The 17,802-nt window shown below is 41.4% G+C and overlaps 1 protein-coding gene across 2 annotated transcripts in view; it reads left to right on the forward strand.

Annotated features, from left to right (window-relative positions):
* Positions 1-17,802, forward strand: part of LOC122794659 (probable carboxypeptidase X1) — a 1,175,708-nt gene that overhangs the window by 619,612 nt on the left and 538,294 nt on the right. For both annotated transcript variants that reach the window (XM_044063283.1, XM_044063284.1), the window contains one exon: positions 6,870-7,009. In XM_044063283.1, coding sequence (XP_043919218.1) covers positions 6,870-7,009 — 140 coding nt within the window. The remainder of the gene's footprint in view (positions 1-6,869; positions 7,010-17,802) is intronic.

The raw sequence follows: 17,802 nt of genomic DNA on the forward strand, positions 1-17,802 counted from the left end.
ACTGACGTGATCCCCGGGGTGAATTTCCTTTCTCCCATCCAATCGTCAAGGTTCCTTTTGAAGCAAAGAGGCACTCTGCTTGACATATATGGGCAATCTATTCCAGAGTCTGGGGAGTCTCTGGGTCAGGAACCTTTCCCTCCAACATGTTTTGTTTATTGTGATGACAAGGTTTAGATCCCTGGAGCGTGTGGCTCTGAGGGATTGGGATTTCTTTAAGTGAAGCATGTCCAACAGCTCTGGGTTTGACATGGCCTTGTATGTTAAGCAAAGATCGCCTCTGAGTAGACGATATGTGACAGAGTATAGCTGGAGTTTTTTAAGGCGGTCAGCGTAGGGCATCTGCTTTAAAGGAAATTCTGTTATAGCAGGCTTCCATTTTGCTTAGTTCAGTTTTGTTGAGATTAGTTAGAATGGGAGATGCATAGAGTAGGGTGGATAGAAGTTGGGAGTGAGTGATGGCTGATCTTGTGTTGTTGGTAAGAAATGGTTTGATACGGTAGAGTGACCCCAGTTTGGCATGTACTTTTTTAGTAGTTAAGTTGAGATGACTATCAAATTTTAGGTGGGATTCTATGGTTATTCCCAATAGCTTAGCCTGTGCCACTGGAGCAATTGGAGTAGCATTTGTGGAGTAGATAGTGAATTGACTGTTATCGGTGTTTTTGTTAGAACTGGTTATAATCATAAGCTGAGTTTTCTTTGGATTGAGGATAAGTTGGGCTTTGGTAAGGTAGGTTTCAACATCAGAGAATGCTAGCTGAGTTGTTTGCAGGAGGGTGAGAATGTTTTGTGCAGCACAGATTAAGGTAGTGTCATCTGCATACTGAATGACAGATGCATGCTGTTTGGAGGTATGGAGGTCATTTGTGAAGACTGTGAATAGTAGTGGTCCTAAGATAGAACCCTGTGGGACTACTATAGTTATGAGCAGCTGAGGAGAGAGAGAATTTTCCCATTTCACAGCTTGGTACCTGTCAGTTAAGTAGCTTTGGAACGAGGTAAGAGTGGAATTTGATAGATGATATTGGTTTAGTTTGTTTAGCAGGATTTGGCATGAGACTGTGTCAAATGCTTTGGACATATCCAAAAAAAGAGTTGACACTTGTAGGCCTTCATTTTTGAGAAGGTTTACTGTGTCTGTGAAGCAGAGGAGGGCTGTAGTGGTACTATGGGCAGGTCTGAAACCATGCTGAGTAGGTGACAGGATGTTGCTGTCTAGGAGATAGTTTAGCATCTGGTTATGGATGTATTTTTCTAGGATTTTGGCCAGGGGGAAGAGTAAAGCAATGGGTCTGTAGTTATTAAGTTCAGTGGAGGTCCCGCCTTTATGTATGGGTGTAACATAGGATTTTTTCCAGAGTTTGGGCACATAGTTTTCAACAATTGATCTGTTTATGAGAGTGGAGACTGGGATAGCAATAGCATCTGCTGTGAGTTTCAAGAAATAGCTGGGGAGTAGGTTGGCTGCTGTTGATGAGGTTTTTAGTTTGGAGAGCATGCTTTTGATTGAAGTGGTGGAAACTGTTTTGAGGGTAAAGCTTGTATTAGTGTTATTTGTGTTGGGGGGGCTAATGATGAAGGAACTGTCCTGTGATACTAAGGATAGAATTGAGTTCACAAAGTGGGAGTTGAATTGTGTTTCAATGGGAACTTTAGTGTCAGGGTGGTTGGTTTGGGGGTAGCCTTTTGGGTGAATTTTAGTAGCTGGTTTACATTTTTCCAAAATTTTTGTGGGTTGTGTTGGTATTTAGTTTGTAATGTTGTGTAGTAGGATTTTTTATCCAGCCTAATGCATTTTTTGCACGGTTGCGCAGTTCTTGGTACTTAGTTAGGCTTTGTGTTTCTTTGTTTTTTGATAGTAAAGCCAGGCAGTGTCTCTGGACTTGAGGATTTGTTTGGTTTCTTTACTGAGCCAGGGGTTTGTAGATGTTCTAACCTTGATTTTGCGCAATGGAGCAACAGTGTCTAGGTGTTGTAGAAATGTTTTGTTGAAATATGCTGCAGCCTGGTCAAGTGGGAGGGTTTTAGGGGAGTCCAGTCACAGTTACAGAGTAAAGTGTTGAGGACCTCAGGAGATAATTTTTTTGTGTTTCTAGTGGATATATAGTTAGTGGTTTTGCATATGCTTGTTCTACTATGTATAAAGTATATTATGTTGTGGTCACTTAAGGTGTCTGGGAGACTGCCTGTGTGAGGGTACAGTGTGGGGTTGTTAGTTAGGACCCAGTCAAGGATGGATTCCCTTTTAGATTTTTTATCACATCTAGTTGGAATTTGGACTAGCTGCTGGTAGCCATGGAGATTGATTAGATTACTTGGTGGTTCTGATATACAGGTGAACCAATCTAGGTTGAAGTCCCCCAGAATAAGAGTTTCTTGTGAGTATGTGGAAGAACACCAGGATAAGAAGTCTTCAAGGCTAGCAGGTGTATTACCAGGTGGAATATAGATTACAATTGTGGTGATGACCTTTTTAGGGTGAAGTTAAAGTTGTGAGATAAGTATGTCCCAATTATTGGAGGAGGGGTATGAGTTTGATAATTGACATACAGTTAAGTTGGACTTATACAGTAAGGCAGTTCCACCCCCTTTACGAAATGGTCTGTCTTGTCTAATGATATTGTAGCCGGTAGGGAGAATTTCTGAGTTAGCTTTGTTTTTATTTAGACAGGTTTCTGTTAAAGCAGCTATGTCTGGGGAGTGGTGTGCTAGTGTGGCCTGGAGTTCAGGTATTTTATTTTTGATACTTCTAATATTAATATTTAGCATTAAAATATGGTTGGTTTCGCTGCTGTTGTTGATTTGCCAAGGGATGAAGATAGTGGGGGTGTTATGTTCTGACATTTGTGTTGGAGCAGTTTGTGTTGGACAGGATGGATTTGGGCCTGGGTTGTGGTGGATATCCCCACTTATGGTGAGCCTGGAGTTAAAATGGTTATACAGATGTTGGAGTTTGGTGAGGAGTGTGAGAAAGTATTGTGTTTTTTTGGAGTAGGAATGAGAGCATATGTGTTTAGTTCTGAATTGGTCCGTTATGTAGTTCTTGAATAATTGTGGGCAGATATTATTATAATGTGTGGTGTTTGTATATGAGAGTGCATAATCTAGTGTTGTGCTACTAAGTTTAGGCATATTGCTAGAGTGATAACTTGTGGTGTTGTAAAGAATTATGAGAAAGACTAGACTTAGTTGTGTGATAGTCATGGTTATAAAGTTTAAGTTGTTTCTAGGTGGGGGTCTGAATAGGAATTATAGGGTTGCACTATATGTGGATGGGGAAGTAGTGTGGGTGATGTAAAAAATGCCTAGTGGGAATGAGAGTGGTTGGGAGTATTTTGTGTGGAGCAAGTTGGTGTAATATAATGTGATATGACTTGAGGAGCTGTGATTGGTGGAGGTGATGTGAGGGTGAGCTGTGGGTGCGGCTGTGATTGCTATAAATGTAGAGGTAGTGGGGGTGGGAGGGAATAGGGGGCAGGGCATGGGGAGCGGAGAGAGTCCGAGTGTTAGTGAGGGCGAACGGAGCGGGGCAGAGCCAGAGCCAACCAAAGCAAGAGAAAAAAGTAAGAATTACTTTACAAATCTGAACACTTTTAAAACAAATTCCTGAGGTCTAATGGCTTACCAGCAAGCAGAATGTAATTGTTGAAGAGCACTTGTGTCCTGGTGGGAGACTAGAAATTTAAGGAAGGCTCCATGCTCAGCAGGATTCTAATATAGACTAATATAGGGGAGGGAGATAGCACAAGGGGTGTAAACCAGGTGGAATGCAAAGAAACCAGAGGCAATCAGTGGAAATCAGTGAAGGCCTCAGAGGGGGTAAGTAATAATTCAAACTACCCGTAAAGTGAAGGAGAGAAGAGACAGCAAAGTTTATTAAGGGTGGGAGTGTGTCTTCACATTGACTTGCTGATTAGTAACCAGTTTGTGCACAGATTAGAGTAGGGAGATACATTAGCAATGAAGGGGAATGTATAGAGATGCAAATAAACAGGTGGGCCTCCAAGTGATACAAACTAAGGCAGAAAGCACTGAGAGGGCTGCCTTATGGTTAATTTAGTCACAGGGATGTGAATTAAATGTATACTGTCTATTGGACAGTTAGGATTACTGTACTAGTGGGGGGGGGGCACAAGGCTACAACAGTCAGTTTTATTAGCAAGCTGAGAACTACTAAGAAATACTGCTAATGCAATAGTTTCACTCTCATAAAACATACAAGTAGAATGCATGGGTGGACTGACCCTGCTCTTGAGGCTCAAAATGTATATCCTTGTTTAGTTTGCAGTACTGATTCCTTCTTATACTGTATGGGTGGAGTGGTAGCCACAGACTGCAGATTTGCTTGAGTGTGCTCAGCAAGCAGAATGTAATTGCTGAAGAAGACTTGGGTCCTGGTGGGAGACTAGAAATTTAAAGATCTGGAAAGATAATGACATACTGGATGCAATTACAATGTTTTAAAATATCCCAGCCCTTACCTTGACACATATGTTAGATCTCTATCATGGTGGTCCTTAATGTACTTAAAATAAAATGTCAATGAATTGTTTCTTTTCTTTTTGCATAAAGCAAAACAACCCATACCTAGGAAGTACCACTTCAAAGGCCGCAATTTTGAGAAGTTGTCTTACCCAACAAAACTGCATGTAACAAAACATACCCCTAAAACATACCCCTAACACATACCCCTAAAACATACCCCTAAAGCATACCCCTAACACATACCCCTAAAACATACCCCTAAAACATACCCCTAAAACATACCCCTAGCACATACCCCTAACACATACCCCTAAAACATACCCCTAAAACATACCCCTAACCCAAGGTTTTTTCTTTCTCTTTTGCTCTCCTGTGGTCCAGATCTTTATATTGCCGAATTTACCAGACTTCCAAAGCTTTCTTAACATCTGATATCATTATTCATTTATTATTTTATTTATTTTTGTTTACTGGGACAGTCCAAATCTGATAAAAATATTTTTTTGTGAATGCCTGAGGAGAAAAGTTCCACATTTAACACAGTTTTAATATATACATAAAATACAATTACATGATATCAAAAGGAATTCAAAATAGTTATTCACCTATTTATTTGCTTGTTTGTTTAATCAATCAATCATGTATTCATTTACTAACATTTGTTAAATGTGAATGTCTGCTCAGAAAGATAGATTTTCAGTGGAGTCCCAGGGATAAAAATCTCAAATACTGTATGCATGCAGTGCTAAACTGAATATTATACCATGACCCCCCCAAAACGTGCACGCTGATTGGCCAGCGTGCCCGTTGTAAATCGAGTTATACTAATGGAAAAAGATCCGGTCGCCCGGACTTTTTTCCATTAGTATAACTCGTTCTTTTTAAAACACTGTCTCGCTATGTTAAATGGGTTTAACATAGCGAGACAGCTTTAAAATAAGCAACGGAGATGTCTGTTGCTTATTTTAAAACTGTCTCGCTATGTTAAACTCATTTAACATAGCGAGACTAAAAAGCAACGGAGATCTTGCTTTCTCCGTTGCTTTTGCTCAGTTCTGATGTACTGCGCAGGCGCGCAGTACATCAGAACTGCCTTGGATGCCAGACATCTGCGGAAGGGCAGTAAACAGGCATTATACTATGCCATTATTTAAGAAAAGTAACAGTTTCTTTTCTTAAATAATGTCATGTATAATAGCAATAAACGCCTGGGTGTGGGTAATGCTAAATTACCACGGTTGGCGTGGTTTGGTCCCGAGGGCTGCCCGAGGACCAAACAACGCCAACCGTGGGTAAATTTAGCATTACCCACACCCAGGCGTGGGTTATTGCTATAATAGTCATAAGTGATGACTAGGAAAAACAAGCATGCGATAGTGACACGATGCCATTAATTAATATGCTACAAAAGTTGTACAAAGGATTAGCTGTGACAAGCCTATACTGAACAGATATTTGTTACAGATATATTTCTTATTATTATGCTTTCTTGACTTAGTTACTCCCACTAGACCCAAAGTGGTATCCGTATGGGAAATCTGACAAGGACATGCATACATCTCAACATCTAAGTGCAATAAATCTCTATAATGCCTAAAATAATGAGAGAAAAGAGAATAGGGACAGATTTTAAATATTGCTCTTATAAACCTAGAAAGTGACTAGAGTAACAGGAATTGTGTTAGCATGCATTTTCTGAAGGATATATGAATGTCATTATGTAGTAACTTCAGTCCTCAGTGATTTGCCAAAAAACACAAATTTCTTTTAGGGACAGATCGAAACGATAGTGCAAAAATCTGGGCATTTTCTGAAAATCTGAACAGTTGAGAGGTATGAATGAGGAAGACCCCCTACTCTTTTTTCAATGAGTGCTGTGGGATATTTTATATCCTCCTGAGTTCCCACCAACTCAGGCTGATGGTCCACATTTTAACATCTCACTGAAGGATGGTGTATTTAGGGAAGAATTAAAGTAATCCAGTGTGTGTGTGTGTGTGTGTGTGTGTGTGTGTGTGTGTGTGTGTGTGTGTGTGTGTGTGTGTGTGTGTGAGTGTGTGTGAGTGTGTGTGTATGTGTATGTGTGTGTGTGAGTGTGTGTGTGTGTGTGGGGGGGGGTGGGAGTGTGTGTGTGTGTGTGTGTGTGTGTGTGTGTGTGTGTGTGTGTGTGTGTGTGTGTGTGTGCACGTGCATGCATGTGTGTGCATGCGTGTGTGTGTTTGTGATCAGAAGTAACAAGGCCCACTGTACAAGACTTACCCTAAAGTTGTTAAGGTTATACAGTATTTTTTCTACCAGAAAGACACAAGGCTCATGTTTCCTGAAACACCTTTGTTTAGATGCCAGTGCTTTTGACCTGCTTTTTCATCTATTACTTTCAGGCTGGGATCCATGATGGAGATTTCTATGACGGAGCCTGGTGTGCTGCTGAGAAAAACAAAAATCAGTGGTTTCAAGTGGATGCAAGAAGGCTGACAAAGTTTACTGGTGTCATTACTCAAGGAAGAAACTCCCTCTGGAGGTAAATTTGTTCAGATGTCAAGAAGCTTTGTCATCTCTTTTTGTCTGATCAGATAAGTTGTCAGATCATTTTATATTTGTTAAATGTACCTTTAGGGATATTTATATCAACAGTGCACAGTTAGTTATCTGTTTGCAGGCTGGTCCTATATAACAGTATCAAAACTGCTCTACTGTAATCATCTGTGCAGTCCAAGGAATCTGTTGCATTCTGCTAACCATAAGTACAATTGTATACTGTATTTACACTTTTAAACTGTATTTTTGCTATACTGCTGTTTTTTTAAAACTGTCCTTGCTAATTTGTTGCACTTTTTCTCTGCTGTACCATAGACTAGATTCAGACCTGCTGAATCTGGATCTGTTTGTTAAACTGGGTACTGAAGCAGGCTATATTTTGTTGGAGAGGGCCCCCTGCACCCTTGTGGCAGGAGAGTACAGTTAGGACTCATCTGAATGAAGGTTGTTGGCACAGGGCTCAGTTTTGAGCTTAATTATCCGTTAGATTGTTTAATTCCGATAGCACAAATAAAACTTCAAACTCAAAAACCAATTGTGGCAACCGTGCTTGATAGCTACAATACTTTTTATTATGAAGCGCTTTTTGTTCAGTAGCAATACTTGAACTTCTTCAGATACATTGCAAATTAATTAGTAGCATTTAAATAGTAAAACAGTTAAATCACCTGATGTTCTGCATCACTTGTTTAAAGTAATATACATCCATTTCCATTAAAATTCCTTAATACAATATTAATTAAAAAGATTTCTAAAATCCTACTTATATCCTATCCTATTTATTACAGTATGTAATCAAGCATACCTACATGTTGGGTAAGTAACTGTAAATACCTTAAAGACTATTCATTACCGCCTGATCTAGTATCCGGAATTTGAATTCATGGTTGGGGTATTCTTGGATATGTTTAGCTAATGCATTGTCTTGTTTGAGTCTACTTATACTGTATGAGAGGGGGACCATTGGAAACAAAGCTTGAGAGACTGGAATTGATATGGCAAATCCGGCTACATGCATATAACACCCCTGGATTAAATGATATGTGTTCCATAATGCCTATATTAAAAATCAAAAGTTTATGTAGATAAACATATGTACGCAGTTATGCAACACTAAATTCAGGATTTAATCATCTGTTGTAGAAACATATATGTATTTGATATATTTTATTAATGTTGCAATAATTATGTAAGTGGGTATGCATTTATGCAATAAGCGTATTTTAAGAAATTTATTACAGAGGTGACAGGTACCTGCCAAGATAGAATAGTAAAAATAAGCTGCTTCCTAACTCATACGGTCAGTATTTAAGGTATTTACAGTTACTTACCCAACATTTAGGTATGCTTGATTACATACTGGGATAAGTAAGACAGGATATAAGTAGGATTTTAGAAATGTTTTTAATTAATATTGTATTAAGGAATTTTAATGGAAATGGATGTATAGTACTTTAAACAAGTGATGCAGAACATCAGGTGATTTAACTGTTTTACTATTTAAATGCTACTAATTAATTTGCAATGTATCTGAAGAAGTTCAAGTACTGCTATTGAACGAAAAGCGCTTCATAATAAAAGTATTGTAGCTATCAAGCACGGCTGCCACGATTGGTACATTGCTTAATTCAGTTTGCTCACTGTTGCTACATAAACCCTGCATTTGCATGGGTTTGCTCACAGAGTTAGGAAACCAGCAACCATTCTGCTGTATTCATCTGTTTACCCATAAGCCACTGTTCTGCTGTATTCATCTGTTTACCCATAAGCCACTGCTCTGCTGTATTCATCTGTTTACCCATAAGCCACTTCTCTGCTGTATTCATCGGTTTACCCATAAGCCACTACTCTGCTGTATTCATCTGTTTACAAGTAAAACACCTCCATGCACCATTGTGCACTACCACACAGTGGGGGTAACCACTGGTAGTTATAGAAGCAAAAACTTCAGGAGGTAAATTTCCCTTAGTAGCTGCCCGTGATCCGGCTGAGAAGTTCTTAAATAGTACTTAGCTGCTCAGAGAGCACCTCAAATGTGCTTTTGCCCCTTAAACACTCCCAAAACCACCAAATCTACAATAGTCTCATACCATTTAGAGAACCCAGCTAGTATAGACCTTTTATAGAGCACCCCATTAGTATAGACCCCATTTAGAGCATCTAATTATACCACACCCCTCCATTTCCTCTTCCCATTGTGAAAACAGGATTTAACCCAGCATTATGGATGGTCAGTTTCCCTCCATTTCTCCTGCAAGCCTGATTGACATGGGTATCGTGAGGCAGTGTAACAACTGCATCATGTACACTGACAAACCCTACTCCTAAATCACCCAAGTACAATTTGTCAGAGATGCATCTACACTACGAATATGGAATCCTTGCTCTCCGCGCACAGAACAGTAACACTGAACAGGCTGTCAGCTCACATACTACACCTCCTATGCAAACCACGCACTCAACATATAAAACCATCATACGCGGAGGTATTCACCAAAAGCCTGCCTAAACACCAGAGCCCTTCCAAACACAAACATGCTACACCTAATATAGCACCTACAGCACTCCATGCACACAAAAACATAAGCACCAGTGTCTCACCAAATAAGCCCCTAAAACAAAGCACATCTAAATCAACATTTTTAGTCATGGGTGACTCCATTGTGAGATATACAGATGTCCCACTCACCAGGCTGGACAAGAAGGTTACAGTCAGCTGTCTATTGGGCACAAGGATCTGTCAGATCACACATGTACTCAAGTCTCTCAACAAAGGTAATGTTATGACTCCGTCATAGTTCATGTTGGTGTGAATAACTTGAGATGTACCTCACTGGACTATATGAAGAGAGCTATGATTGAGCTTTCTGAATGTGTGTCCCAGGCAGGTATGTTCCTAGCCATGAGCAGCATTCTACCCTCACCTAGGATGATGCCTCAATATAAACAAAAAATGATCGACTTTAACAAGTGGCTTAGTTTTGGGTGTCATTCTAAGGGGATCCAGTTCCTGTCAGCCTGGGATGATATGGTTGATAGACCATGCTGCTTTGTCAGAGATGGTCTTCACCTGTCACCCCTAGGCTTTTGGTTAGTGGCTAAGCCACTTGCCTCCCCCATTGTGCCTTTTTTAGGCAAGGTCTCAAGAACAAAACTTCCGACTTGAAAATATCACTCACTAATAAATTAAAGGTTATGCTGCTAAATGCTAGGAGTTTAAATCAGAAACTGCACTTTCTGGAAGCACTCCTCTCCTTGGAGGATGTTGACATGTGTGCAGTCACAGAAATGTGGTTCAGGGCTGCAGAGAGTACCCTTACAAGGCTACAATGCCTTCCACACTTTCAGACTGGAAAATGAACATGTGAGAATGTGAGGGTTATCTATCTTCATCAGAGATAAATACACCTCTGGACTGGTTAGACAGGAAAACTCCGTGGAGTTACTCCAAGCTCAACTAGCTGTGGGTAAGACCCCCCCCTTCAAGTCATTGTTATGTATAGACCCCCTTCAATGAACCAAGATACTCATGCTGTTTATTTGGACCTACTTGAGTCAATCAAATTACAACCAAACACTACTCATGGGTGATTTTAACTATCACTCCTTTGACTGGGTAACTTAAATGAGTACCAACATCCTCACACGAAGTTAACACTAATGCCCTAGAACAAGTACTGTGCAACCCCACAAGGGGCTCAAATTTTCTCAACCTGGTCCTTACCAACATGGATGGCCATTGCACCACCAGAAGTATAGGAACCTCATTGATTAAATCTGATCACAAATCAGTCATATTTGAAGTAGCTATAACACCTGAATCTCTTGTATGTGAAATAAGGCAAAAAAATTCACCAAAGCTAATTATACCCTCCTAAAGGATGGGATAAATAATTTCCAAGTTCCTGTTCCCACAGATGGCATTGACAACTATACTAAAGTATACACAAATGCTCTGTACAAGCATTTACATAAATGTATTGACACAGCTGTACCTGACAGGATCAAATCTAGATCCTCGTTGCTGTCTAAGAATAAAAATGGGAGGTCCCAGCACTGGAAGAACACCCTCCTCTGCTTGAACAAACAAATAAGACAACTTGTAAAATCCTCTAAGGGTTACTTTGAAAAATTTTAGCAACCACAGCTAATGATAACCATAAGGTATTCTTTAGCTATATTCGTAACCTAAAAGGTAGGATCCAGACATGTGATGAACTAGGTGTGGATGGCATCACACACACTGATCCTATGAAAATAGCTAACCTGTCAGCTGACAGGTTTTGGGAAAATTTCACCCCCTGGGCCCCCTGTTGTTTGGAATATTCATAACCCAGAGACTCCCTTCGCTCTGGAATAGAATTCCAATTCATGTTAGGCAGAGCACCTCACTGACTCTCTTCAAGAAGAATCTTGATGAGTGGATGGGGGATCGTAGGTTTGTCCCAGGGATTACTTCCGTGTCACTATTAGACAGAGGCACAGTAAACTAAACTTTAAAAAGGGCACAGTATACTCAAATCAAGTGGTGGTGTAAGCCAAACACAATCGGGCTAGGCTTATAAATGCCCCAGGGCAGATAGCCTAGTATGAACCTATGAACCTATGAACCTATAGACTTCTCAGACATTTAGGCCAAAACAAATGGGCTGTGTCTGACTAAGTTTGCTGATGACTGCAAATTAGGTGCAATCATTGAATCCCCAAATGATGTCCACAAAGCATTTCCTCTACATCTCCCCTACCTTGCATTTCAAAACAGCAAGTCATTAATGCTCTAAGGCCAAAAACACAGCCTCTGTGGGGCAAGATGACATCCCAGGTTGCATTTTAAATGGTCTAAAACATGAGTTAGGAACTCCATTACATACTCTCTTCAACCACAGCCTGAGTACAGGTTTTATCCCTCCTAAGTGGAAAACAGCAACACTCATCCCCCTTCATAAAGTGGGTACAGCAACAGACCCTGGGAATTACAGACCCATAAGCTTAACCAGCCTTATTTGTACGATCATGGAAGAAATCATCATAGGTTCATAGGTTCATAGGTTCATAGGTGTTTACTAGGCTAACAACCACAAGGGCCTTTTTAAGCATGGCCATGCATCCCAAATCTCTGACAAGTTCGGCTACCCTTGATAAGTGTAAGCATGGGCCTGGGAGATGAACCATTTACAGGTTACCTGTTTGTATCAGATACCTTACAAATAAGGATTTAGCAGATCTCCAAACCCTTGATCTGACACAGTTTGGTTTTGTGAAAGGCAGGTTATGCCTGTTAAGCCTTGTAGACTTCTTTGAAAATGTCACCAGAGCCATAGATGAAGGCAAATCTATGCATACAGCCTATCTTTACTTAGCCAAAGCCTACGATACAATCCCACATGTAGGCATTATTGATAAACTCTCCCAGATGAATATCAACCCTTATGTCATCAGTTGGGCTGCTAACTGGCTCACTGACAAATCACACTCAGTCAAGGTTGGGGACTTTACCTCAACCAGTAAACCTGTCACCAGTGGGGTTCCACAGGGGTCAGTGCTGGGCTCCCTGTTGTTTGGAATATACTTTTCAGAAGTTTAGGCCAAAACAGATGGGCTGTGGCTGACTAAGTTTGCTGACAACTGCAAATTAGGTGCAATCACTGAATCCCCAAATGATGTCAATATACTTCAAGAGGGACTTACACAAGCCAATGATTGGTGCCAAAGCTATGGACTCAAACTCAGTGCTAAAAATGTAATATCATCCCCTTCTGTAAAAATGGTATCCCTGCAGACTATCATCTAAATAATAATACCCTAAGTAACAACTCAGTAGTGAGAAACTTGGGAATGCAAGTTGACTATAACCTAAACTTTGACCACCATGTGTCTACTGTGGTAAGGAAGCCATATTACATCACACACCTCATTAGCAAAGGCACTGCCTCAAAAGCAAAAGTGGTCATAACTCCCCTGTACTTGACTATCATCAAGCCAATAGTTGAATACAATGGTCCCTTTGGTATGTACCTTACCAGGCATCTGCAGCAACTTGGGAAACCTCAGAGATTTCTAACCAAGAAAATTCAGGGTTTTCAGCACATGTCATACATTGAAAGACTGAAGTCACTGTCACTGTACTCTGTAGCATGCAGATTATTTAGAGGAGACTTGTGCTTGGCCTACAGAGGAATCTTGGATCCAAACCTTATGGAAATGCTGCACATCCACAAGTCAAATGGGACAAGAGTCACCTGCTCCAGGGACCTTAACCTGGTATGTGGCATAAATAGGACCTGCTGGAGAGACAGATATGTCTCTCAGAGGTTGCCACTCCTCTGGAATAGGCTACCAATTCACATCAAACAAAACCCTCTATGACCATGTTTAACCATAACCTGGATGACTGGATAGGAAACAGTAAATTCCTGCTGGGGATCTCACCTATGACCCTCCTAGATATGGGCAATCATTGCTAACTAAGATCTTGAGTTTAGGCAAGATCATTTATATTGGGTCTCTCTAATATTATATTGGGCACACGTGGCTAGACTTATAAAGACCTTCAGGTCAATAGCCCAGTAACCACCTGTGACACCCCTGCACTGGCCCAGTAATAAAGGAGCCTCAGTCCTCACCACTGGCAATAGTGAGGGACATACACAATGGGAGGATTACAAGTACATGCAGTAATGTACAATTTCCCTTAAGAGCACACAGAGATCACAGTCAGTCTGGGGCTGGTATCTCTCTCATTCTCCAGATCTCCAATAAGACTCCACAGTGGCACAGCGGTATGGTTGAGATCTCAGCCGATTAGCCAAGCTAAGAACTCCAGCACCCTCTCTGTCCAACCACTGCTTCACGTCCCTGCCCAAGTAGCTGATACACACACACTATGAGATTTGATTTATACACAAACACAAACACACACCTCTTAAAGGCTGGCACAGATTTACTAGCTATGCTCCCAGCTGCCCCCAGCCAACTGTTTATCAGCTACTCTAAGGCCCTTAGCAAAGGGTATCCAATCCTACTGTGTAATGTTGCTAAAAATTCAAATGGTAGTCTGACCAAGACTTGCAAGGCTATTTAGGGTTGGCCTATACAATGTCACCAAACACATATGCAGATACTGTAAGAGTTTAAAACAATACTCAATAAACAAACACAGTTACTTCAGAGTTCAGAATCACAGGAAATATTTTAAAACAACATTGCAGGACAGTCTCAAATAAATACAGAAAACATCTAAACTAATCTTTACCATATTCCTATCTATAGCTAAAAATAGTTACCATGCCCTAAGAAACTAACTTACAGAGCAAGGCAAATGCAGATGTGATGATGAGTGGGTGTTCCCAGGTCAAAGACAAAATACAAACTGCACAGTCTCTCTCTGAGAGAGATATTAAATTAATATCAAATATTATTGCTGGGTTAGCCTGGATGACATCAGTTTTTGTCACCTGACTTCAGTTCCCAGGCTAAACCAGAATCTAACAGAATTTTAACATCCTTGTGTGAGAAATGTATATCTCACAGATGTTTGCTCAGAACTGTGTAGCTGCTAGGAAGTCATAAAGCAATAAAACACTTTACATTTTAAACCTATAATTAATTTTCTTTCCAGATAATAGAAAAAGCTCTAGCTCTATGCATTGTGTCTACTTCTGCATTGAAACTAACTTTTATTGCACAATCATAAAGCACTTAATTTCAACTTATTTTCTTGAAGTTTTGTAAGTTAATCTTCTGTGATCCAGCAGGGTATGCTGTGGTTACATTCTTGAAGCTCAGTACATAACATGCAGTTCTGTATCAATCATATCAATATTCAGAAATGACATAGAATTATTTATAAAATTCCACATAGCTGGGCTGGCAGTGTCACATTTTTCCTTCCCCCAAAAACTCATGCTAACTTTTCAAGTGACCTTTGAGAAATGTTGCCTGAGAGGGTTGAGCCTATCTGGGAATACCTTGCCCTATTCCCTGTCTTGTAAGCCCATCTATGTTGGCATTGCTAACCCCACTGTGGTGCTACACTGTCATATCATATGCTTTGCGGCCCTAGGATCCACCTTAGTAACTTGGCATTTTGCTGGCTGTCTTGAGGTAGAGCCATGTTAAGGGATTGTGGTCTGTAATTACAGTGAATTTCCTTCCATACAGATAAGGCTGAAGTTTCTGCAGTGCCCACACTATAACTAGGCATTCCTTTTCTACAGCTGCATAGCATTCCTCCTTAGGTTGGATCCTACAAGTGAGATATAACCACTGGGTGCTCTTCTTCCTCTGAGGAAACCTGGCTACATACAGCCCTCACCCAATAGTTTGAAGCATCCACCTGCACAACAAGTACTTTGCTGTAATCTGGACTGGCTAACACGGGGGTCCTCCCAAAGCTCCATTAAGCTTCTGGAATGCCTGCTCACATGCTGGGGTCCACACTGCCTTATCTGGCCTGTTTTACCTTGTCAGGTCTGTCAGGGGAGCAGCTATGGTAGTATAATTAGGGACAAACTTTCTGCAGTACCCCGCTGTGCCTAAGAATGCCCTCACCTTCTTTTTGGTAACAGGGGCAGGCCTTGCCTGAATGACTTCCACATTGGCAGGTTCTGGCCTGATCTTATTACTCCCCACTCTATGTCCCAGTTAGGAGACCTCTGCCATACCCACCTGACATTTGCCGGGCTTAATGGTTTACCCTGCCCTCTGTAGTCTGCCCAGCACCTCCCTGACATGCTGAAGGTGCTCTGGCCATGAATGTTTGTAGATGGCAATATTATCTAGGTAAGCAAGGGCAAAATCTCCTGCTCTGGCTAGGATATGATCTACCAGCCTCTGGAAAGTCATTGGGGCATTTTTCATCCCAAATGGGTATCTTCCTGAACTCATACAAGGCAAAAGAAGTCACAAAGGCTGACCTCCCTCCAGCACTGGGAGTCAAGGGCACCTGCCAGTAACCCTTGTTAAGATCAATGGTGATAAGATACTTAATCCCACCCAGCTGCTCGAGGGCTTCATCTGCGCTAGGTATGGGGTGAGCATCTGATTGTGTGTGACTATTTAATTTCCTGTAGTCCACACAGAACTTGGTGCTGCCAGTCTTCTTTGGTACCAGTACCACTGGGGAAGCCCAGGGACTACTGGGCTCTTGAAATACCCCTAATTCAAACATCTCCTGTATCTCCTCCCTCAGCGTCTGTTTGACTCTCTCAGGCACCCTATAAGGGGCCTGCTTAATGGGCCTTTGGGGTCCTGTATCCACATGGTGTTGCACCAGGTGGGCACATTTTGTTTTCCTAGTGAACATGCCAACAAACACTTGTAATACTGCCTAGATTTCTCAAACCTGGCTGCTGGGAGATTGCTACTCTTTCCACTGAGGTGTCAGTCCGAGCTTCACTGAGGAGATCAGTCACCAGATCCCCCTCAGACTCCTCCTGTCATCCACTGTAAATACTCAGCACAAGGGGCTCCCTATCATGGTAAGGTTTCTTCATATTAGCATGGTGCAGTTTGTGCCCTTGCCTCCTGCCTAGCTGTTCTTCTGACAGGAATGAGAACCCTTACCTGCTACCCTACAGCATACTCTTTCACTCAAGCATTGCTGTCATACCAAACTTTTTTCTGCTGTTGGGCTTCTGCCAGTTTTTACCTGGGCCAAGTCCATACGTTCCTGAGATCTGGCCTGAGGTTTAGGACATATACCACAACAGACCCATTGTGGGATACACACTTGCCCTCCTACTCTTCTCAAATCAAATCTAGAGATCCCCTCACCCTATGCCCATACAGCAACTCAAAGGGTAAAAAACGTGGAGTCCTGGGACACCTCTCTGTAAGCAACCAACAGATGGGGCAAATATCTGTCCCACTTCCTCTTGAACTGGTCTGCAAATGCCCATAGCATCATCTTGAGTGTAGAGTTTAACCTCTCAACAAGACCATTAGTCTGGGGATGGTACGGGTTGGTCTTTAAGTGCTTCACCCCACAGTACTTCCACAGACAAGCCAGCAGGTCTGACATGAAATTGGCACCTCTGTCAGTCAGTGTTTCTTTTGGGAAACCTACCCTGCTGAAAATCTTTAACAATGCATTTGCCACCTTTTCTGCCTCAATGGAGGACAATGCCACCACCTCAGGGTATCTGGTAGCATAATCTGCTACCACTAGGGTATACTTTTTCCCTGTGGAACTTGGGGTACTCAGCAGCCCCACACTATCCATAGCTACCCTCTGCAATTCATCTAGATGGAAAGAAAACCCCACCTCTAATCATTAGTAAGGGCAAAAAAAATAATATTGATCTTGTTTCAGGCATTTATATTCTTGAAACCGAAAAAGCGTGGTGCACAAAAGCATTTATAAGGAAGTGGGTCGATGTAATGCTGCCACTTGTTTTGCGAAGTGGCAAAAGAGGTCTGCTAGTCTGGGATTCAGCCAGCACTCACCACGCTAAAAACATGAAGAAATTCCTTGCACGGAGAAGAATAGATCAAATAATGATTCCCACAGGAATGACTGCCTATCTCCAGACTCTTGATATTGCAATAAACAAGCCATTCAAGGACCATTTGCACACGGAACTTAATGACTACATTGAAAATAGAATGGAGAGAAATCAGCATGGAAACTTTGTAAAGCCTAGCCTGCAAGAGGTCATGACCTGGGTGAAAAATTAATGGGATAAAATCACTGACAGCTGTGTTGCCAATGCACTACAAGCAGGCTATTTGGACAAGCAGTGCTCATTTAAGGAGAGCTTGATTGCTAGGCATGAC

This window comes from Protopterus annectens, chromosome 2.part1 (genome assembly GCF_019279795.1).
Source record: "Protopterus annectens isolate FY-2018-M chromosome 2.part1, PAN1.0, whole genome shotgun sequence".
Taxonomy (NCBI): domain Eukaryota; kingdom Metazoa; phylum Chordata; order Ceratodontiformes; family Protopteridae; genus Protopterus; species Protopterus annectens.